We start from the raw sequence: 25112 nt of genomic DNA, 5'->3' as shown, positions 1-25112 counted from the left end.
ATTTGGTGCTCAAAAACATTTCTTATTATTATCAGTGTTATATAATCACAGTTGTGCTGCTTAATATTTTTGTGGAAAACATGATACATTTTTAAGGATTAATAGAAAGTTCAAAAGAACAGTATTTATTTAAAATATAAATGTTTGTAACATTATAAATGTCTATAGTCTCACTTTAATGTGTCTTTGCTATCATCCTGACCTTTTGAATGACAGATGTAATGATAAATTATTAGCATACAATATGGTGTGATTTTATCACAAATGAAATTATGGCAGTGGGATAAGCTTGTAGGCTTATTTTTGGTTGTTTAAAATACAAGTTTAATTTGTTTGCAATTTCAGTGTCCCCCATAAAGAATGTCCTGGAGGTGCCACTGCTTATGTACAAGCCCTGCTAGTGTGCACACAAAATACACACCGCTGTTCTCGCTAACTCCCTTTGTTGTTTTTCCAGTGCTCTTTGCTCCCACTGAGCTCAAAGTGAGAGCCAAAATGCTTTCCCTCCATGTCACATGGCAGCCACCACCCAATCACACTCAGATCACAGGCTACAAGCTTTCCTGGTGGGAGGTGGATGGAGAGGAGCTGACCAATGAGGAGAAGCCTGTGATCAATGAGAGGATTCAGCAGATCAAACTGAGGAAGAGAGTTAAACACCATGAGGTCACAGGCCTTGGTGAGAGCTGAGCGGTAACTTTATTCACAAATATGCCATACTCTCACATAAAAATAGAATTAAATATTATATAATATATACTTTTACAAAGCTGCGCATATTTTCCAAATGCAGGGACTGTGTTCGTGGTACTGATTTTCTGTCACTGTCAGCAGTTATAAAAGTTATAAAGTTAATTGAAACTAAAACCATGAGGACATTTTTGTAGCATGAAATAAACTGAAATAATATAATATATATATAAAAAACATAAACTTATTTTTATTTCAGCTGGTTTCTAAGGCAAAATTTCAGATTTTTTATTTACAGTAGTTTAAAAAAAATCCTATAACTGAAAATGAATAAAAAATTATATAGACATTTAAAAAAAGTGTCAAAACATTCAACTCATTTAAAATATTAATAAAAACTATAATAGTAAATCAATAATACTAAAATAACACAGGTCTAACCTGCATGAATGCAAAGTATGTAAAATGCTTTACAATATGACCATTTGTGATTGTGTTGTTTCAGCTCCTGATCGGCTGTACGAGGTGAAGGTTTGGGCGTTTAATAAACAGACTGAGGGTTATCCTGCTGTATGGAAGGGCAGAACAGAGAAGCTCACACACGGTGCGTTTGGTTATGATGAGAAGACAATGACAGATAAAATCATATCTACCTGTCCTGTAGATTCAAATCTGAGTACATTTGTGTGTGTGTGTGTATCATTTTCTTAGTGCGGAAAACAATCTCTCACCCACCATTGCCGCCCATCAGCGTCAGAGCTCGTGCGAACAGTTCCACCTCTATCTGGCTCCGCTGGGAGAAACCACACTTTAGCAATGTGCGAATCATCAACTACACAATACGCTGCAGCCCCGCAGGAATACGCAATGCATCGCTGGTCTCATACTATACCAGGTGTACCATGCATATTCACAAAAATATTTATGTATAGTCAGATTATAAACAATCATTGTGAAACAGAGGCACATATCATATCCTTACTTTTTCTTACAGGCTTCTTTCTTACACACTCTTTCATCCAGCAATTATTTGCCAATATTTGGCCATTTAGAGATGGGCATCAGTTTTAAAATCTCCCAAAAGTAAATAAATGAAAAATGTGTCTTTTTAATTTAATTAATGTAATAAAATGTTTTATGAAATTTAAGTAAATATTGTATCATTCTCTCTCTATATATGATATACTGTATATTCAGTATATATATATATCCAGCTTTGCATCACAGAAAGAAATTACATTTTAAATTCACAAAATTACTGTCTTTAATGTGTTTTTAATCAAATAAATTCAGCCGTGGTGAGGAAACGATTTTACTGAACTCAAACTTTTAAATGGTTGTGTGTGAGACATTATATCAGCCACACTTCTCTCTAAATAGCAGCATTGACTATTAAAAAAAATACTTTATTGGTTAACCAGTCCTCTGTATTTTTCTTCACTGTCTTTCAGCTCTTCTCAGGAGATTTTACTGGGATCACTGAAGCCCTTCACTAGCTATGAAATCGCTGTGCAGTCTAACGGAGTTGATATGAGTGGCCCCTTCAGCAGCACAGTGGAAGAATACACACTTCCAGACAGTGAGGACAGCCCTTTTAGAATATGAAGATGATATATTGAATATTTCACCAATTTTCCCTCAAAATAAGCTTTTCACACATGAGTTTCATTTCTAGTGAATCTGGCAGAGTTCACACTGTCATGTGTCTGTTCGTGTGTGTGTGAGAGCTTTAATTATAGTGTGTATACAAGTGTGAGTGTCTGTAGTTTTTGAGTAGGAAGTGATGAATGAATGCGGATCTGTTAGTATACTGTGATTGTGTGGGTCATTGTGAGTCGGTGTGTTTGTGTTAGGTTAACAGTTAGGGGATTAATAGGGAGAGGCGTAAGGAGATAATTGGCTTTAATTAAAAGCCCAGATGGAATTGCCCCTCTTGTTGGCCAAGAGTCTTTCAGCTTGTCAGTCAGTCTAGCCAAGTGATGGCAGGGAGGAGCACGTTGCCACAGCGATTTAGTGTCAGACTAACTGAGAGGAGCTTTATCTACCCTTGAGGGGGGAGAAAGAGTGGGCACTTCAAAAGAGACCTTTCCCTCTAAAAAAAACAACAACTGAAATTATACTCACAGTATCTCCTTAAAACTCACAGACTGTACCTGCTATGTATTGGCGCTTTTCCACTGCATGGTACGGTACGGCTCGGTTCGGTACGGCACGCTTTGGCGCTTTTCCACTGCATGGTACGGTACGGCTCGGTTCGGTACGGCACGCTTATGGCGCATTTCCACTGCATGGTACGGTACGGTACGGCTCGCTTTAAATGGTACCACCTCTGTTGAGGTTCCAAGCGTACCGTACCGGTACTAAAATGTGACGTGAAAACACTGAAGATCACTGATTGGTCAGACAGAATCGTCACTACCAGTGTCATTGTATTTGCGACACGAGACCATGCACGAGACAAACCAGCTAGATTTAAATAGCCAGTAGACAACAGCCAACGCTGTAGTGTCTTGCAGTTAAAAAGTTTCTTGTAAACTGTTTCTTGCAGTCAGGGGCGGCGCCGGATAATTTTTAACGCATGTGCTGAGGGCACACACACACATATGTGTGTGTATATATTTATATATATATATATATATATATATATATATATATATATATATATATATATATATATATATATATATATATAATTAATAAATGAGGAAAAACTTGGCCACAAAATATTTAATATTCAATTAAAAATAAAATAAAATTAAAAATTCAGCATTCAATCAAATATTCAAAAAGACTTAATAATAATGTTATTTCTCTCAGAATATGGCGATCGTCAACTTCATCTTTGCCAGACACTGACAGAAAACACTATTTTATAAATAAAAATCAGTGCACGCGTCCCCGGATTTACAAACGCACATCTTGCTTGTTGCACGCACATTATGTCGAAATAACGAGATATTATGTTGAAATAACATTATTATTATTAAGTCTTTTTGAATATTTGATTGAATGCTGAATTTTGCGCTTGTTCAATTTAATAAAATTAGGCCTATATATAGCCTATATATATATAGCCTACTATTAATAAATGAGCAAAAATTGGCCACAAATTATTTAATATTCAATTATTTTAATGATCACAATTAAAGTTTTAATTTTATTAAAACGCGTGCACTGATTTTTATTTATAAAATAGTGTTTTCTGTCAGTGTCTGTGCATGGCAAAGATGAAGTTGACGATCGCCATATTCGTAGTAAACGCGCCTATAGAGAGAAATGCACATAATGGATTACATAAGAGAGTAGCCTATTTCTTTTTGTTTTGAATTATTTCGTTTAAAGACATTTCAAGCTTTGTGTATTTGAGGATGAGATGCGCTCCAGTTAACGTACAATGCAAGTGACCGCTCGGGCGCCTCAATGGTTAAATTGTTCTTATTCAATCCAGGCAATTGTTTGAAGAAAAAATTATTAAAATTAAGATACAATTTATACAAAACGAAATTCACTTTAAAGAAAACAAAGTGAACAAAACTTAATGAAGTGGTCAAAATTATGTCTGACTCGCTCCATGTCTCTCTACTCGTCTCGTGCTGTTCACTTTTCATAATCAACATAGGCAGATGGAAAAAAATAACATAACATTAACATTAAATGCGCTTTTTTAATGGCAGTAGTTTAAAACAGTAGGCTACATTAGGCCTAGACTCTCTATTTGTAAAGATTGCTGCACATTCATTTAATTCTGAATTTTGCACACACAAGTTGAAAGGCATTTGTTCAAATCAAGTTCACGGATAATTGTGCGTGCATTTATTAATCATTATGATACTAAAATCATAAAGTAGGCTATGCTATGTACAAAAAATCAGATGAGCCCAGAATATGAACGCAACGTTTAATTACACGTTAAGAATTTTCCTTCCATATAGTAAACCATTATAAGAACGTTTAATTTAATTTAAAAACATCCACATGCCGAGAATCAAGAGCACCATCCCCTGTGTTGTGCGTTTGAAATGTGGCGCGTTTACGATGATGTCATGGCAGTAGAGGCGGCAACTATAACGATCAGTCCCACCCATTTTGAAGCGGTACTAACTGCAATGGAAAAGCAACCGAGCTAAAGCGAACCGAACCGTGCCGTACCGAGTCGAGTCGTACCACGCAGTGGAAAAGCGAAGCGAGCCGAACCGTTCCGCGCCGAGTCGAACCGTACCGAGCCGAACCGTGCCGTACCATGCAGTGGAAAAGCGCCAATAACCGTTATAACATCACAAACATTTGAATGTGCTTTTCTTAGAAAACGTTTTTTCTACCAGAGAAAAAAAAAATCATTTTTGTTTGCTATATTTATGTAGCATTAGCAGCTAGCACACAAGATAGTTTACTTAAACCATTGTTTACACTTTCTCATGTCATTCAAAACCTATTTTTTAACGTGGAACGAAAAATGAGATCAAACTGAGGAAGCTGCTCATTTCTATATAATCAAAGTGGATAGTTATTTTTACAATCAACCTAAAAAAAAAGATCAAAAAGCACCATTAAATTCCTCCTTGTATCTTATTGAAAATCTTGTATCTTATTGTTAAATTAGTGCATTCAGAGTACACTTCAAAAAAGTGGCAAAAACACCTTAAAAGTCCCATGGTATTCTTGAAAAGTACTGTACTTTGACATACCATGGTAAATACTATGGTAAATTCCTTAATACTTTAAGTATGAGTAGTCTGAAATAATGGCTAAATGGGTTTTAAATATATATATATATATTGTCTAATTCAATTCAAAATGATTGGGAGATAATAATCAGGTCAGGTTTAAACGTGTGTTTTCATCGTAGGACCCTCCTCTCCTCCTGTGGATATGCAGTTGAGTGCACTGGACTCATTCTCTGTTCTGGTTAGCTGGCACCCTCCACTGGAGCCAAATGGAGTCATTTTGACCTACTGGATCTTCTACACTGGCAACATCAGCCATCCAGATCACCTGTGGATAAACCTCACACATGATGGTGAACCTAAACACACACACACACACACACACACACACACACACACACACACACACACACACACAGAGACAACATATGATAATTGTTATTGCCTTTCTCACTCTCTTCCCTCAGGTTCTGTCACCAATGCAGAAGTCCAGGGCCTGATGAGTGGGACTCGTTATTATTTTAAGATGGGGGCCTGCACTGAAATGGGGATGGGACCATATTCACCTGTGAAGGATGTCTATACTCCGCCAAAGAAATATGGTGTGTATGTTTTTTAAAACTGTTTTCACAATATTTAGTGAGTGTATAAGTGTTAAGGTTATTTTTCATATTTTATATATTACGTTTCTGTGATCACCATTTTGTTTTGGTTTAGTAAATACTTTGCAGCAACAGATCAATAACCAGTATTGTAACACTATGTCGGCTAGTTTAATTTATTTATCTTATTTATTGATCCGATGAAACCCTTTCATGAGCTGCGCTTTTAAAAGCGATAAGCCATGCAAAATCAATTAAAGGAAGTTCCGCCCTGCAATTAAAAGAAAATTCACCAGGTAAACTTTTACCTCTCATGTAACAGCACAACCGATTTGCCATCACAGGAAAAAATGACATTTTAAAATATATTTTAAATTGATTTTTTTTTTTTTTTTACAGTGATACATTTTTTGTGTGTTAATAGAACTTTAGAGAGCAAACGAGAGAGAGTGAGCCATTTTGCAAACTATAACAAAGATTTTCAGTGGAAATATAAAAGAATAATTCTCTCATAACCACTCGTTGAAACCTCTGAATGTTTACATTATACATTTGCACCTGTGCCTTTGGTGTAGATGCTTTTTAACAACACATTTATCTGACATTGTATTCAGAGTACAAGTTTTATCTGAATCAAACCCATGACCTTGCAGTAGTCTTTGAGCTACAGAATTGCTTTGAACACTTGGCTTATATGTGAACATTTGCTGTCAGAAAATGGAAGCTTTTGGGACAAAGACATGAACCTGAAAATATGTGTCATTATGTGTATGTAATATTTGCTATTGCTTTGGCAATGTAAACCCCTTGTTTATAATGGCAGTTAAGTTTCTCTGAATCTGTGTGTGTGTGTGTGTGTGTGTGTGTGTGTGGGGACACTGCCATCTGCCTCTGCCCATCACTGACACTCAATTAATAGCACTCCCACAGGGAGTGTGAAGTGATTCAGTCCAGCCTCATATACACACACCTTCTGTGGGGAGTTGGCCACAGAAATTCACAGACTTGCATATACCAGTCCTATAATGACTTATAATTAATATAATACATTGTGTTATAATGAATGTAATGAATATTTCATTATTATATATATAAGTATGGTTTGTATTGAATTACTATGAGGTTTTATTATGTACAATTGCTTGATGAATGATTTCTACACTTCTATCATGCATTCTCTTTTTTTTAACTACTCTGCCTTTCTCTTTCTCTGTCTGATTTCCCCCCCCCCCCCCCCCTCTCTCTCTCTCTCTCTTTTGCTCTATCACGTTCCTACAGAGCTGGATATCCATGCTGTGACTGGTATCATAGTTGGAGTGTGTCTTGGTCTGCTCTGCATCCTGTTCTGCATGTGTGTCAGTTTCCGCAACGGAAAAACACGGTACGCACCTGTCCAAACTCTATAAGATCCACAACACTCTCAGTTTAGATAGCTCTGTTGATTTATAAATTGCTCACCCAAAGTTAAAAAATTATAGAATTTACCCATGTCATTCTAAATCTTTTTTCTGCAAACAAAAAAAAAATATTGTATGTTTTTTCTGCTTTTGTCATACAATGAAAGTCAGTGGTGTTTGAAACAACACTGGGCCAGTGTTGTAATTGTTAGCTAAAATGGTTTTGGCCATTCAAATAGAGCTGAAATAAAATAAATTATAAACAGTATATTAAATGAAAAACTTATTTAGAAAAACAATTAGAAAGGTCGCCTTGATAAATAACTGAAATGAGTTTGGATAAATTAAAGTACTGAGATTACACACACACAAAAAAAAAAAATATATATATATATATAGCTGTATAGAAATATAAAAAATGCCAAAAGCACTTGGGGTAACGGTACCCTCATGTCACGTTTCGATACATTTCACGATACTGAACTCACGATACGATATTATTGCGATTACTCTAAGCCATATGGGAAAATGTTAACAAGGTGACTTGGTGCTGGTAATCCAATGCACAGGCCAATGATGACACCAGAATAAAAATATTCATGATTCTGAAGCTGAAAATACAGAATTATTTTAAATGAATATGCTTGCACTCTGTCACTAACTAGATATATTCCAAATAATGTAGGCCACCTTTTACTGTAGCATCAGACATTTGGTATTATCAGGACCCACAAATATTCCCCCATTGCATTATTATACATTATATTCAACATTTATATAGTAGTTTAATGTAGTACTGACACTAAAACTCAAACTTAAAACATTTTCTCAGTAATTTTCATTTTGGGTGAACTATACACAATACATATTGTCACTATACACGATACGTATTGTTATATTTTTGTATTGCGATATATTGTGACACGATATATTGTTACACCCCTAAAAACACATTACAAAATTACTGAAACTTGAACTAAAATTAAAATGAAATAAATACTGTAATAGTATATAAATAAAGTGTTATAAAATATCACTGTTCATCACAGCATTAGGGCCCTCTTACTTTCATTGTACGGACTAAAAAACACTGAAACAGTGTCTTTATTTCATTTTTTAGGTGAACTACCCCATAAACAAAGAACAATGCTGCAACAATTACAGCTTAGGCTGAAATCTGTTTTCCCCAAACGATTTTAATGACAAACGAGCTGCAGCGAAAAGCCTCCTCAAATTACATTCAAAATCAGAAAGTTTCAAGGACCTTTTGGATGTTACTTTAAACTAGAACGAGACATGGGTGAATAACAACACTCAATTTCACAGTGTGTGTGCAAGCGTGTGTGTGTCTGAAGCAGATGTGGAGTATTGAGAGCTGAATGACAGAGAGTCATGGCTGATTGCTCTTGCTCTATTAGAGCTCTGCTGGTTTAATGAACAGCCACAGAGGCAGATTGAGTCTGCTGGGCCTTTGCATTTAAAGAATGAGAGAACCAAACTCATTTCACCTTCTTCTGAGATTTGTGGTCATTATTATTGGTTAACAGAGTCTGAATAGGGCACTGTGTCTCCATTATACACGTGTGACCTTTACATTTCAATGTATATTTTTCACATAAGTATACACTGACATTAATGGTGGGAGATTTGACAAGCTGTGGGAGTCTGGGTTAATTTGCACTCATCAGTCTCTTGGTTGGGGGTTTAGAATGGTACCTCCAGCTGTGAAATTGAGACCAAGCTCTTTATATAAAATGACTGGTTCTTTAATATTCACCATGTAAATGTATATAAAAGGGAAGGAGAAAAAGGGCAGGTTACATTTCTGAAAATAAGGAACATTGTGTATGTCTTTAAAAAGAAATAAGAAATGTTTGATTTTTAAAGTCAATTTCAAAGCAGCAGTTAGGCATACACTGTTCTTTGTTTGATAAACATACACTATTATCATTCCACAATAAGTGTTATAAACCAACTAAGCAGTTTCACATTTGATAAATTCAAATATAAAAACTGTTCAAAACATTAACAATCGAGATGTATTTGCTTACTTAATTTATTGATGATATTAGGCAAGGCAAGTTTATTTATACAGCACGTTTCATACACTATGGCAATTCAAAGTGCTTTACATAGAAAGGAATAAAAATAATCACAAAATAAAAGCAAGGAAAATTAAACCGGTTATTAAAAATGCTTTACATAGAAAGGAATTAAAATTTCACACTATGGCAATTCAAAATGCTTTGCATAGAAAATAAGCACAAAATAAAAGCAAGGGAAATTAAAACAGTTATAAAAGGAATTAAAGTGATGACAGAAGATGATACATAGAATACAGCGCAGTCAGTCGGACGTACAGTGGATACTCTGAGATTTTCCCATGATGGTCAGTCTTTTCTGTGGTTTTTCCCTCGATGTGCCTATATAACTCTAGACGTCTCTAGAGAGATCAATTTTCACCTCAATTGAAAAAGGTGAGCACTCACAACTTGCTCACAAATTTGATCATCGAGACCCTCGAGGTTTCCCCCACTACAATACCTTGGATTAACTAAACCACCAGACTAGTATCCCCGTACTAATCTGGACTAGTATCCCCGTACTAGTCACCACAGTGTTCCTTTGACCATCATGAGTAAATCCCCCTCAGGTACCTTTTAACAATTTAGACAGTTATGAAAATAATTAAAATAGATAAACTGGCAAAACACTAGTGTATCATATTTTGTACAGCTGCTTGTTATTCTGTGAGATTATCCCATGTGAATTTTACTGTGTCTGTGGTGATCTTTCGATGCGCCTAAAAAATCTATTTGACGTCTCCAATAGACCCAATTTTTCCCTAAAATCGGACAGGAGGAGCTCTAAGACTGACTAGAACCTCGGGTTCACTAGCCCATCAGTCCACACCCCAAAAAAAACATTTGTTCGGAAGCTCTAGGAATGGAGTCGATCCAGTCCGCACCCCACAGAGCCTCAAGTTTAATTGACACATCAAACTCACTACTCCACCACAGACCAAGGTCATCAGCATGGTTTCATCTCTCAATTTCTCCAATTAAGTAATTTATGTTTGTCTCTTATCCAATTTTCAGTGCCATTTGAGTTTAGAATCAAAAGGAGGATGCAGAAATAAAATACAGTATAATCAGTCAGACACACAGTGGCACAGTGCTCATTCAGTAAATGCACAGAAAAACAGATGTGATTTGAATGTGACTACTGTAGGAGCTCTCTTCTGGAAGGTGGTTCCAGCTGCGGCTGGCATAATAGCTAAAAGTGGACTCGCCATGCTTAGAGTGAACCCTTGGTATTTCTAGTTGATGTGATCCTAATGATCTGAGTGATCTGTTTATATTCAGTGAGCATATCTGCAATGTATTGAGGTCCTAGGCCATTGAGTGATTTACATACCAGTAATAATACTTTAAAATCAATCCTAAATGTAACTGGGAGCCAATGTTAAGACCTGAGGACTGGTGTGATATGTTCATATTTTCTGGTTCTGCTCAGAATCCTGGCAGCAGTGTTCTGTATGACCTGCAACTGTTTTATGGTCTTTTTGGGAAGGCCAGTGAGGAGTCCATTACAATAATCCACCCTGCTGGTGATGAAAGCATGAAACAAAGCATCTAATTCTTGCAATATTTTTGAGATGATAGTATCCTGATTTAGTTATTGCTTTGACATGACTACTGAAACTAAGGTCTGGCTCTAGAATCACACTGAGATTCCTGAATTGATTTTTAGTTGTTTGACCCCTAGCGTCAAGGTATGCATTCACCTTGAGAACTTCATCTTTGTTTCCAAACACAATGACTTCAGTTTTGTCTTTGTTTAACTGCAGAAAGTTTTGGCTCATCCAACTGTTCACTTCATCAATGCATTGGCACAGGGAGTCAATGGTGCTGTAGTCGTTAGGCGATAGGGCTAAGTAGATCTGTGTGTCGTCTGCATAGCTGTGGTAAGCAATTTGGTTCTTTTTCATTATTTGGCTCAGTGGGAGCATGTACAGATTGAACAGGAGTGGCGCAAGAATTGAGTCTTGAGGGACTCCGCATGTCATGGATGTCCACTCAGACTTATGGTCTCCTTTACTCGCATAATAACCTCTTCCTTCCTTCAAGTATGACCTGAACCATTTTAAGACTATCCCAGAAAGCCAGACCCAGTTTTCTAGCCTGTCAAGAAGTATGTTATGATAGACGGTGTCAAATGCAGCACTGAGGTCGAGTAGTACCAGAATTGATGTTTTGCCTGTATCAGTATTTAAACGAATATTGTTTATTATCTTTATGAGTGCTGTCTCTGTGCTGTGATGTGGTCGGAAACCAGATTGAAAATTGTCAAAGTATCTATTTGAGATTAAGAATTTGTTCAGCTTATTGAAGACAACTTTTTCAATGATCTTCCCTATGAAAGGAAGATTTGAGATTGGTCTATAGTTGCTTAACATGGTCTTATCCAGATTGCTCTTTTTCAGGAGGGGCTTGACAACTGCGGTTTTAAGGGACTTTGGAAAAGTTCTTTATAGATGTTATAATGGACTACAAGTTTTGTCTTCCGCCACATGCGCTCAGCTTTTCTGCATTGTCTATTCATATTTTGCACTGCTGTTCGAGTTTCTCCAAGGTGCTTTTTGTCTGCCACTCTTCTTCCTGACTTTCACAGGAGCAATATCATCTATTACACTCTGTACTTTTGAGTTAAAGGACTCAAGGAGAGAATCAACAGAGTCCGCAGATATGCTTGGTGTTAAAGAAATGGCCTTCATAAATGACTCTGTGTACATGTTGAGTCAGAGCAAAAGTATTTTATACAGTTATGATTTCTTTTGCCATATTGGTTTCTGCATTATCTATGTGAATATTAAAATCCCCAGCAATAGCAAAACAGTCAAACTCTGAGGAAATTGTTGATAACAGCTCTGTAAAGTCCTCAGCAAAGGCTGGAGAGTTTTTTGGAGGCCTGTAAATAATAAGTAAAATGTGTGGAGCACCTTTTAACACAATACCCAGATATTCGAAAGATGGGTAATTCCCAAATGATACTTGCTTACATTGATAGACATATTTAAATACCGCAGCTACACCCCCCCTCTCCTACCCGCTCTGCAGACACTCATAAAAGTAAAGTTAGGAGGGGCTGTTTCATTGAGGACTGTTGCACTGCAGCTGTCTTCTAGCCATGTTTCGTTTAGAAGCATAAAATCCAGGTTGTTTGTGGTTAAGTCGTTGACTAGAAGTGATTTATTTTTAAGTGATCGGATGTTTAAAAGTGCTAACTTGACAGTATTAATTTTTCCCCCACAGCAATCTTAGTTTGACATGTAACAGGCAGCAGATTAGATTGGTTTGCTGTATGGCTTGGGAAGACCTTAGACTTTCTAGCATGTAATATAACAGAAATAGAGAAAAAGACAGGAACACTGGGTTCCCGCTTGTTCTGTAAACATTTGAGAAAGTTACTGTTATCATAGCGGGGACCCGACACATATCACTGAGAGCTGGTATCTGTTGTTTTTGGTTCACCTAGATCAGATGGAGGAGGGTGTGGGCCCTGGCATTGTGGCAGAGGCTGATGAGCTCTCACAGGAGGAGGGGGAGGGCGAGCTGGGCCCGCAGGCTTTGGTGGTCGCCCCTTTTTGGTTGATATCTGGGGGCTTGCAGCAAAAGAGTGGGATAGTTTAGTTCCAGCATACACCAGTTCCTCCAATTTCTCGGAGAAGCTCAGATGCGGGGAAGCTGGAGAGAGGAATAACATGTCTGGTGAGAGGGGCTGTTGCTCTGGTGTTACCGGAGGCTGTGATATGTTGTCCTGGTTTTCCTGGCTGTTTTCCAGAAAGTCATCCTTGGGTGCTGAAACTTCTAATCCGTCACAGTGTGTCTGTGGTGAGCTCTGTGGGCAAGGCTCAGCTGAGATTGTGTCTCGAGCAGAGGTTGTTGTGGCTGCATGGTGTTATCATTGTCCTTGTGTGATATGTCAACCACATGTCCATTCAGGTGCTGAAGTGAAGTCCTGTGTTCATTTACAGTGGGTACGGAAAGTATTCAGACCCCCTTAAATTTTTCACTCTTTGTTATATTGCAGCCATTTGCTAAAATCATTTAAGGTCATTTTTTTTCCTCATTATTGTACACACAGCACCCCACATTGACAGAAAAACACAGAATTGTTGACATTTTTGCACATTTATTAAAAAAGAAAAACTGAAATATCATATGGTCCTAAGTATTCAGACCCTTTGCTGTGACACTCGTATATTTAACTCAGGTGCTGTCCATTTCTTCTGATCATCCTTGAGATGGTTCTACACCTTCATTTGAGTCCAGCTGTGTTTGATTATACTGATTGGAGTTGATTAGGAAAGCCACACACCTGTCTATATAAGACCTTACAGCTCACAGTGCATGTCAGAGCAAATGAGAATCATGAGGTCAAAGGAACTGCCTGAAGAGCTCAGAGACAGAATTGTGGCAAGGCACAGATCTGGCCAAGGTTACAAAAAAATAGAGCTAAGAGCACAGTGGCCTCCATAATCCTTAAATGGAAGACGTTTGGGACGACCAGAACCCTTCCTAGAGCTGGCCGTCCGGCCAAACTGAGCTATCGGGGGAGAAGAGCCTTGGTGAGAGAGGTAAAGAAGAACCCAAAGATCACTGTGGCTGAGCTCCAGAGATGCAGTCGGGAGATGGGAGAAAGTTGTAGTAAGTCAACCATCACTGCAGCCATCCACCAGTCGGAGCTTTATGGCAGAGTGGCCCGACGGAAGCCTCTCCTCAGTGCAAGACACATGAAAGCACACCTGAAGGACTCCAAGATGGTGATAAATAAGATTCTCTGGTCTGATGAGACCAAGATAGAACTTTTTGGCCTTAATTCTAAGTGGTATGTGTGGAGAAAACCAGGCACTGCTCATCACCTGTCCATCACCTGCTCATCATACAGTCTCAACAGTGAAGCATGGTGGTGGCAGCATCATGCTGTGGGGGTGTTTTTCAGCTGCAGGGACAGGACGACTGGTTGCAATCGAGGGAAAGATGAATGCGGCCAAGTACAGGGATATCCTGGACGAAAACCTTCTCCAGAGTGCTCTGGACCTCAGACTGGGCCGAAGGTTCACCTTCCAACAAGACAATGACCCTAAGCACACAGCTAAAATAACGAAGGAGTGGCTTCACAACAACTCCGTGACTGTTCTTGAATGGCCCAGCCAGAGCCCTGACTTAAACCCAATTGAGCATCTTTGGAGAGACCTGAAAATGGCTGTCCACCAACGTTTACCATCCAACCTGACAGAACTGGAGAGGATCTGCAAGGAGGAATGGCAGAGGATACCCAAATCCAGGTGTGAAAAACTTGTTGCATCTTTCCCAAAAAGACTGTATGATCTAATACAGCCACTGTCTATGGCTGTATTAGATCAAAAGGGTGCTTCTACTAAATACTGAGCAAAGGGTCTGAATACATAGGACCATGTGATATTTCAGTTTTTCTTTTTTAATAAATGTGCAAAAATGTCAACAATTCTGTGTTTTTCTGTCAATATGGGGTGCTGTGTGTACAATAATGAGGAAAAAAAATGAACTTAAATGATTTTAGCAAATGGCTGCAATATAACAAAGAGTGAAAAATGTAAGGGGGTCTGAATACTTTCCGTACCCATTGTATACTCTGTCCAGGAGTGTGTGGCATTCAGGTTGAGTGGATTGGCACACACTGCTGAAGGGTGATGGAGGGAGAAGTTAGTGTTGTCCTTTAGCACTCTTGCACCAAGTTTGTTTGGGTGGAGGCCATCCTGTTTGAACAGTTGTCTCTGACTCCAGAAAAGATTGAAGTTGTCAATGAAGTTTACTCGTTTTATATTGCAGGTTTTTTGCAGCCATGTATTAAGCCCAAGCAACTGTGAAAAACGATTTGTTTCTCTCGCTGGAAGTGGCCCACTGATGAACATCTGAACTTTCAGTCTTCTAATTGTTTCAGAAAGTTCATTGAAATCCCTCTTGAGGAGTTCTGACTGCTCTTTCTGAGTAGCATTCTTCCCCACATGAATGATAAGTCGATTTGCAGTCTTATGTTTCATCGGAATGTTCTGAAGTTCCCTGTTTACATCAGAAGTTGTTGCTTGTGGAAGGCAGCACGTAGTTGTATCCCTGCTGATAATGTTTCTGATTATGGAGTCACCCACTATCAGAGTCCTGTGCTCGGCTGCGCTCTGAGCAGAGTGCCGCTGTCTGCTCTGCCTTGAGCATCAGTGTTAGCTACTGGCTGATTAGGTCTGGGTTCAATCACATTCATCTCGTCTGGAGATTCCTCTTCTACATTCATTAATACTTCAAATCTGTTCTCAAGATGTATAGGCGGTGGTAGGAAACCAGTATTTGCAATCCTTGTCATAGCCACATCTGGGGTAGAGGATGCTACTGCGGCAACATGTGATGCTCGTGACAATCTGATGTCTCGAGTGCCTTTGGGTCTCGCCATCGATTAGTGTGTTGATCGGCTTGTTTCTCTACACTCAGTATGGCTTGTCGAGGAGCACTAGATTCCTGGGACTCACCAGCTATATGCTGGGGGACGTCCATGCCGAAGCTCTGTTGTGTGTTCCGTCTGGTTTGGTAGTCCCGCAAGTAACTTTGTTTCAAGAACTGCAATCCTTTGTAAAAGTCTGTGGCAGTTTGTGCAGCAAATTTTCGTTCTTATCCTTTTGGATGTAGGCAGCTGTTTTCCCTTCTCTGGAATGTAAGCTGATGGCAGTGGGAGGCTGGTTGGATAGGAAAACCGCTTTTTTGTAGTAATCTTCCAGTCACAAAAGTTTCTAGTTTTAACGTTGACGCCAAGCTTTGTCGATTTAGCACTGTGCTGATTTGTTAAAGTTAGGAGATAAAATATAAAAGCGATAGGGCAAAGTGTGTATTGCTTATTGTTAGTTTATGTAAGTTAATACATTAACTAATTTTAACAAATGAAACCTTATTGTAAAGTGCTTCCAATTTTTGAACAGTATTCTATATACAAATTTTCCCCCCTGAAATGTACTCTTTGTAAAATTCAATGGTCAATGGTGCTACAGAGTCGATCTCTTTAAAAAGTAGAGAGGAAGGGCTTTTTAATTGTTTGTAAAGGTTATACAAAAATTGGAAACCTTGAAAGCATTATGTAGCAGCTCACATTATATGCATGTTTATATATGTTATTTTTATTTTTATGACCCGTTTCAAATAATTTTGTATGTACTTTTGGATATCTTCGGTGTTAGCACTTGTTACACAGTAAGAGAAATGCCTCAGGACATGCATTAATTTGCTGAGGTCTTATAGAAGTGTAAATCATTTGCATTCAGTTAAGCTTTATAATTAAAGATGTTAAGTGATTTTTTTCTTTTAATGATCTTTCTCTCTGCCATTGTTAGGGATGTCTCTGGTGGACTTGACTCGAGTTCTTTGAGTCCTCAGTACAGGAAGGGTGCCCGTCCAGTGCCTGTTGCTGCACCTGACTGCAGTGACTGCCATGAGCTGGAAACCCTCATGCCCTCTAGTGCACAAGACCCCAACAGACCCCTCACAGAGCCCAGTGAGGAACAGAGTCTAATGGGTAATGTAGCAGGGACTGATGATGGCCTTTCAGAATCCAAGGTGAGCATTGCCAACATGGTGATCTAGTGTAGTTAACTGTGCCAGCACCTACTGTACAACATTACAGTGTACTATGGAACCATTTTCCCAAGTAGGACGTGTTCCTGGAGCAACATCCTTGTTGGTCTTGGAAGAAGGTTCATATCGCCTAATGAGATTAGGTTTGGCTTATGGTTGGGGTAGGACTGTTTCTTTAATAGGAATCTTCCAAACCCAACATAAGGTGTTGATCCAGGAGAATGTTTTCATCTTTCAAGTATATTCAGTCTTTCAGTTCTTCTTTCTGCTCCAAACTCAGTCAGCCTGGAATGGATCCGTTAGTCGGAATTGGGCCAATAGGATCACTAGATATAGAGATACTATAACTGAGGATTCTTCGGCTCTCATCAATGGAGCTCTAGAGGGACCACCATCAGAGAACAGTAAGGTGAGCCAAAGGAATGTATATAATGCTGATGTATGTGCGTGTGTGTCAAAGGCAGGCAATATAGAAGTACAGAAGTCGCATAACAGATTTTGGATCTTTATCTTATGAAATGCACATTATCCTTCTGCTTGTGCATTTATGAATGTGTGTGATGGGGGAGGGGGCTGATAGATTGTGCCTCATGCAGCAGGAAATGTACAGAGAAGTAATTTCCATTAAGCAGACAGTAGGGAAGACACACAGCTAATTAGTATGTGACACCTGAAATGGAAAGCTGAAGTCTGCATACCTTTTTACCAATTACTGTCCTTCTCAAAGATACTCAGATATAGGCGGCAGGAATTTACACCTTTGTCCAACTTTCCTCCTCCTATTGTTTTATTTCCCTGTTGACATTTCTAAAAATCTGTTTTTGTCGTGAAATAGCGCTGTCTTAGTAGTGTAGTGTACAAACTCATTAACATTTCAATTTGTGATGTTCCACCTTGCATACCCACAATGTGCAATTTCCACCCCTTAATTCAATGTTTATTATAGCCCTGTCAATTTAACACATTATTGAAGAAAAAAATGAGAACTACATTCAAACTGTCATGGTGTCTCAAATCCATTACATTCATGGTGTAAGAAACTGGGAAAAACTATGGAAATTAATAAATAAAAATGTATACAGTAAGATAAATAGACCATTTAAAAATAGCTCACAAAGTTTTATATAAACAATTTTAGATACACTACTGTTCAAATGTTTTTAATGAAATTAATACTTTAATTCAGCAAGGATGCATTAAATTGATCAAAAGTGACAAAGACATTTTTAAGATTTCTATTTTAAATAAATTCTGTTCTTTTGAACTTTCTATTCATCAAAGATGAATGAAAAAAATGTATAACGGTTTTCACAAAAATATTAAGCAGCACAACTGTTTTTAGCATTGTTGCTGTATTTGCAGAGCGGGCATGTGGAGAGGCTGTATTCCCTCAGCAAGAACCAGGTGGAGGCTGAAGTCATTGTGCATTCACAGCTGTCTAACACAACAGTTGACCAGGGTCCACAAAGCGACATGGAGCTCTGTCTCGAGTCTCCATCTTCCCAGCACCCTTCTCCTGGAGACAAGGCAACTCCATCAACCCCTCATCCACCTTGTGCTCACAGCGAGGACAACATTGAGACCCAATCTCCATCTCCAACCCCCAGCACTCACATCTCTGAAGTACTGTCCAATCACAATGGACCATTTGAGAGTGAGCTTAGCCAGCCAACTGTGGGTGGTGCCAAAAACCAAGGAGTGGGGCTTACTAATGGCTTCCACTCGTCCAAACCCCTTCGGTCAAAGGCAGAGACCCTGGAGAACGGGACCCACAGACTGTGCCCCACAGGAAAGGTTCTGTCCTCACCAGGTCTCCCCACTTCCCCCTCATCCTTCGCCAGTTCTGGCCTTGTCCATTCTACCTCAGGGGTGCATAACTATGTGTACCCCTAAGCTGGAAGGAAGAGAAGTGTAATAAATGGTGTTCCTAAAGTTCTGGGACAGAGAAGGACAACAGTGGAGACCAACGAGTGGCACCTTCCTGCTGGAGAAATAGATATTTTCTCATAGCCACGCTTGCCTCCTCTCTCGGCTGTTTTATTGCAACCTTTTGGTTCCATTATTTTATATGTATGTACATATAGAATATTTTTTTAGCACTAGTATCCATGGATATGCATTTTATGGCATATCAGTGGCACACTTTAATTCCTCTTTGTGTGCATGTATGGAATGTGCTGAATTGGTTTATATGTTTACATGCACACGTGAGGTCAGAGTGTTCTTACTCTGAGGTGAAGTCGAAGGATCCTGAAATCAGCCCTGCTTATGGAAACAGAACTCATTCACGGGACAGATGTCACGGATCGATCCGAGATCAGTGCCAGTGGGTGGAGACCCATTTTGTCAGAGAAGATTACCCTGCCACAAAGTACCACCTCCTGCTGTCTCAGGGTTGCCACACACAAACACATAGATCTGTGCTTTCGAAATGGTTATTACAGAAAAATAGCACCTTCTTCAGTTCTACGTGGATATTGCGTAACCGTCTATTCGAGTTGAAAGGGATTGTGCACCCATCAATGAAAATTTCGTCATTTACTCGTTCCGAACCTGTGCATGGACAAAAACGTCTGTAAAATATCTTGTTTTGTTTTCTGCAGAGGGAAGAAAGTCATACAGGTCTGGAATTTTCATTTTTGGGTAAACTGTCCCTTTAACTTGGTCAGATCAAAGGAACATCTTCACATAAATGCATGCAAACACAAACCTGAATACAATACAAATAAAAACCCACATTCCTTGACTGGAGCGTAGCGTCTCAGGAGTCTCAAATTCAAGGTGCATTTGTATATACATGATTGCTGTATTAAAAACATGTAGAAAAACATGACAAAAATGAAGGAAACCAATACAAAAAGAACACTCATGTACATTTTGTATCATTTCAACTCTTGAGTGTACTTGTAAAGACACATCACACTCATTCATGCTCCAAGTTTTTCTCAGTCAACAGCACTACCTCATTTCTTTACAGGATTGTATTATTTTTCGGTGTGATTTTATGAGTGTAATTAAGAAGGCGACTTCTTATGTGCGGTTTTTAAGCCGTCTGATTCATAGCCTTTGAATAATAGCAGAATCTACAGCCCTTCTCACTCTGTGTCTGTGTTCTTGTGTAACGGTTACTGAAACTTTCGTCTCTGGTTATTAGCCTCATTCGCTTGTGTAGACCTGTGATATGGGAGAAAAATAACTTGATCATCACAACAGTTTTGCAGTACACCCTTCAAGTAAGGGATATAAAAACAATGGGAAGCTAAACACATGGTTTAACTCAAGACCTTAAGGTTTGTGTCCATAAGATCTACCTGTTGACATGCCAGTCATCTCTTTTTCTCAGGAACTTCTACACAGGGAGTCTGAGAAGAACATTTTCAGCCAAACTAGGAAATAGCCTCCATCTCTCAGGCAGGTCTTGTCCCGTACCTTATTCTTTGTCTTTTGTCCACGCATCTGTCACCATTTAGGGTTCATCTGGAACTGTAAATAAACTTTGTCCTCCATGCAAAATCATGCATTGCTGCTGAGAGCAGGATCTGTATCTATTGCGCTTCCCTTTTATGCATTTTAATGCTTATTTAAAGTAGTGTATTTTATGTTAAAGCTGTTATATTGGAAGAGAAACATCAAACTCTTGCTTTCTTCAGGTCATTGACAGGACTGCCCGTAATGTCAACGACAACTCTCTGTCTAGTCAGTCTCTGTCATTTGATTTTACTCCTAATTCAATAATTTCACTGAATAGTGCTTTGGTGCTAGATCAAGACTAGGTTCTTTTTAAGATGGTCTTTTAAACATTCCAGTTTTTGTATGTACAGCAGGCCAAACTCAGGGCTGATCATGTAGGAAATGAAGATGATGAATGTCTGAATTACTCTGGCTGCTTTTTTAACAACATACAGTAAGCATCTCACATACCGTCAGTTGTCTCAATTCTAGATGTACAGTGGCCAGTCAACAACAGCTTGATCTGTAGCTTTAGTCGATGATTTTACTGAGATTATAATGTAATTGTTAAATATGATTCCTGTCAGTTCTGTGCTAAAAGAATAGTTCACCCAAAAATGACAATTCTGTCATTTACTCACCCTCATGTCGTTCCAAACCTGTATGGCTTGCTTCTTTCTTCAAAAAGAAGATATTCTGAAGAATGTTTCTGAAACAACATTGGACCCACTTGATTTTCTTTGTATGGACAAAAAATTCCCATTCATTGTTCAAAATATCTTCTTTTGTGTGCTAAATGGTAAAAGAATTAGAATTTTTGGGTGAATTATCCCTTTAAACTGCAAACAATGGTCATTTCGATTTTCACAAACGGTTACATTGCCACACAAATCATTATTGTGTTTTTTTTTGTTTGTTTTTTTATGTTAGTGTTGTCAAACTGACAGTCTTAGCTTTGCTCCTGAGTCTTATACATCAGATTATAGTGTTAGCACATCCCACCAACAGCATTAGGAATGTGTGGGGGAAATGAATTGATCTCTTGTTTTGTCTAAAAATAAGGAAATTGTGGTTTTGCCAGGGTCAGCAGATGTCTTGTCACTCTCAGATATGCATGTTATTTTTCAGCAGCCCTTCAGGATAAGTTCTAATTCAGATACCTCATTTGCTGCTTGTTAATTTAATCACGGATATACCTTCTACACGCACATATAGTTACATGTGTAAAGGATTCGGACGTTTGGATCACGTGTCTGGCAGCAGTGTTTTCTTAATCTGGAGTTGATTGTCTCATTTTACCTCATTTTGAAGCTTCAGGCTAGTTTCTGCGCCACTATATTAAGCAAAGGAATGGTTGTCATTTGTGTTTTTCTGGAAAAGTCTGGGATTTTGCAGAGCAATGGATAGCAAAATGCTTGAAATGAGAAATCAGATGACCAGAGGGTTCCCCTGTCAAGCCATACCTCTCAAAACAGACACAAGGTTGCATGTGGGCCATTTTTACACTGTGCGTATAATCAGTGCTTATTGCTCAGGTGCCCTGTCTTTGCATTAAAACTCCAGGGGAATGCAACGGCTTACTCTGATGGAAGGCAGAATGTGCATTGAAGTATGAAAACTTCACCTGTCATCCTGTAAAATAAAGGCTTTAATGACAGGGGGAAAGCAACAACAAATAGTAACACTGATGGACAGACATTTTTCTAAAGAAATCGTGTATTCTAATGGCTGTTTTCTCTTTGGTGCTTTGTGGTGACATTTTTATTCTGGTGATGTGAGAATTCATCAATTCTTTTGTAGTTTTCTCCCCAACCAGCAGACCTGTGCTTTTCTGAGATTGTCAGCACACTGTGGACACATTTGTGTAACACCAGCAGCAGTATGGTCTCTGACGTCTGTCGGTAAATGTGAGAGACAAAACATCAGTCTCAGCACACACAAAACTACACTATCCCAGTGAGATTACAGCAAGTGTATGTCTGCTGTCTGTTTGTATGTTCTCATGGCCTTCTTTGTAAAAATCAAATCTAGAGATTGTAAAGGGTTTAAGGCACAGTTTGAAGAGATTTAAGAAGCGCTCATTGACCATTTGGCTTCTGTTTCTGGGGATATGGGTAATACTGTTTAACTCACATAGAAATGTTATACTCTACAAGCCCTATGATCTGTAGATCTTGTTTCCTTTGCTGTGACATCAGACTTTCATAGTCTATATATATATATATATATATATATATATATATATAACTTCAATTTACTCACTAGATTGGATCTAATCTTTTTAACTGGAACAAATGTTCCCTATGAATAATTGAATTATCAAATGAATACTCAATTATATCATATACATGAGCTGTGAAGGATGGAGTTTGGTGCCAGATAGATGGGTGCAGTGGAAGACAATATGATATTATAATGTTTATGTTCTTCCTCTGTCACTGTCTCTGTTCGTGAGGTTTGCAGCATCTTAGTCTCTGCAAACTTGTGATATGTAAATAAACATCTTAATACTAAAAATAATTGGTCTCATTGTTTTTGTATTTTTCTTCAAAGCAGTAAGACATACCACATACATTTTCAGTTAGGCTATGAATTACACATCTTCACAGGGATCCTATAAAATATAGTATTTATTTCTAAAGTCATTGCAGTGGCTTATTTCCAAATACACATTTTACCAGGAAATGACACTTTATTTTGATGGTCCCTTTTAAACATTCTGTTGACTAGACGTAGGCTAACTTTACAACTTCCACTAACTCTCATTAGAGTATTAGTAGACAGTCTGCTTAATATCTGCTAACTCTTTATTGTGATGGTCCCCCAAGTAACAGACATTATACTGACTATAAGTAATTTTGCAACTACATGTCCACTTATTTTAACTCTATCAGTCTACTAATACTCTACTAACACTAGTAAGCAGAATGTGTTAAAGGGACCATCAAAATAAAGTGAAACCAATTTATCTAAAATTGCTATTTTTTTTGTGAGATCTGTAACCCATTTGGCCTACAATCACACAGAAACCACAGAAATGTGCAAGTTTGGTAAAAATTTGTGTGGATGAGACTCTTAGCACTTGGCAAGTCTTTTTTCCAGCCATGCGCAGCAAGGCCCTATCAATTGTTTTGTGCTTAAAATGACTTTAATAATATTAACAATGACACAAAATAATAAAGCTACCTATAATATGAGACAAAGCAACACATTTATGGTTTAGTGTCTATGTAGTGGTGTTTGAGTAATAGCCTACTGGTGGGCCTGGGGCGGTGGGCCTATAAGAAAGGATTGGGCAAGGCCCAACTGGTTTAGATCAAGCAACCATGTTCATTGTGTGTTGAACAGCCAATAGATGGCACTCTTTCGTCGCTGTTGCCCTATGCCTGAAATTTCAAGTTTTAAATAAAGCGAAATATTATTTATAACAACATTTCTACATAATAATATTTTTGTAAACATCAGGACCGATACTATTTTCTTTATCTTTCTTTACGATAACGGATTCACTATAGGCTAAACGATTATGACGATGATGATTATTATTTCAAAAATGTCCAATAATGTAATAAAAATGTATAACTTAAATTATTATTGTTGTTGTTATTATTACCATCATCCTCAGCCTAGGATTAACTCCCTCATTCCATCTGTATTTATTTTTTCTGTCTATATTAGTTCGTGCCTGAAAGTCTTTGTTCAGCTATGATCTCTTTATTATAAAATATATTTTATATAAGATAATTTTTTATGTCCTGCACACAACCCGACGGTAGGTAGGCCTACCTTCGTCTAGCTCTCTGGAGATAGTGTCTTTTGTTTTGTTCGAGAGAGAGAGAGAGAGAGAGAGAGAGCGAGCGAGAGAGCGCTTGCGTGCGTGCGTGTTCTGGTCGCGAGGAGGAGAGAGCGTGAGATGCTGCTGACACATTCCTAGAAAGATGTGTAAAATGGCGCAAGTATGTTGGAGCCACCGGCTGTAGTTTGGATCTAGAGGAGCTGGTTACTGCTTTTCCCACCCTTGTCTTCGCTCTTGCCTCACCTTCTTTATTCTTCTCTTTTTTTTTTTCATCTCGTCTTATTTTCAATGTGATTAAATGGCTTCCGGACGGTGCCGTCAGGCTCCTTGCTCACTCGGAATACTCCTGTTCGCTTTTGTCGGTAAGTGTGTGATTACTCTCCGGGAACCTCTCGGTATTTGGTCACTTGGTCAGCTAGATTGACTGTGAACTTGATCACATTGCAGTCGGCTTCATATGTTTCTGAAGCGGTTGTAACGTGTGTGTTTACTGCTGTAGTTGCGACTGGGTGGGTGTGTTTGCCTACATGTAATATAGCCTAGATACGTGATTTTGTGAATGGAGAGTTCCACGCGCTTGTTTGCTTACACGATTTATTAGGGTTTCGCATTGTTTTCAGACACTGGAAAAAATGTATGATGTAAAGTTTGTCACATGTGTTGCATTTGGAATATAACAATGAAAATCTAATAATATTTCTTCTTGAGCAATGTGTCAGAGCATTATGAAACCTTGAGTTTGAGTTTATAAATTTGAGTTATATTCATTATATATGCGTTTTTTTCTGCTATTAATTAATCAATATGTGCAATAGTCAGTCAAGACATGACATTGTCCTTGATCTTTGAGAAGTGAT

At 38.3% G+C, this 25112-nt stretch overlaps 2 protein-coding genes across 3 annotated transcripts in view; both read left to right on the top strand.

Moving 5' to 3' along the window:
- The window catches only part of igdcc4 (immunoglobulin superfamily, DCC subclass, member 4), a 77044-nt gene extending 57284 nt beyond the window's left edge, over positions 1-19760 (top strand). Inside the window, exons 11-20 of the mRNA XM_084404892.1 lie at positions 458-679; positions 1196-1294; positions 1402-1585; positions 2142-2269; positions 5537-5707; positions 5822-5956; positions 7235-7337; positions 16769-16991; positions 17290-17418; positions 18372-19760. Coding sequence (XP_084261018.1) covers positions 458-679; positions 1196-1294; positions 1402-1585; positions 2142-2269; positions 5537-5707; positions 5822-5956; positions 7235-7337; positions 16769-16991; positions 17290-17418; positions 18372-18902 — 1925 coding nt within the window. The 3' untranslated portion in view covers positions 18903-19760. The remainder of the gene's footprint in view (positions 1-457; positions 680-1195; positions 1295-1401; positions 1586-2141; positions 2270-5536; positions 5708-5821; positions 5957-7234; positions 7338-16768; positions 16992-17289; positions 17419-18371) is intronic.
- Positions 19761-24385: 4625 nt separating this feature from the next.
- Positions 24386-25112, top strand: part of igdcc3 (immunoglobulin superfamily, DCC subclass, member 3) — a 66507-nt gene continuing 65780 nt past the window's right edge. Inside the window, exon 1 of one of the 2 annotated variants that reach the window (XM_084406119.1) lies at positions 24386-24617. In XM_084406119.1, the coding sequence (XP_084262245.1) occupies positions 24554-24617 (64 nt within the window). In that variant the 5' untranslated portion in view covers positions 24386-24553. The remainder of the gene's footprint in view (positions 24618-25112) is intronic. The other variant, XR_014626959.1, reaches the window with a different exon arrangement.

The sequence above is a fragment of the Rutilus rutilus genome, assembly GCF_951802725.1.
Source record: "Rutilus rutilus genome assembly, chromosome: 3".
Lineage (NCBI taxonomy): Eukaryota > Metazoa > Chordata > Actinopteri > Cypriniformes > Leuciscidae > Rutilus > Rutilus rutilus.
The sequence above is the reverse complement of the archived record's forward strand: the minus strand, read 5'-3'. Positions and strand labels throughout refer to the sequence as shown.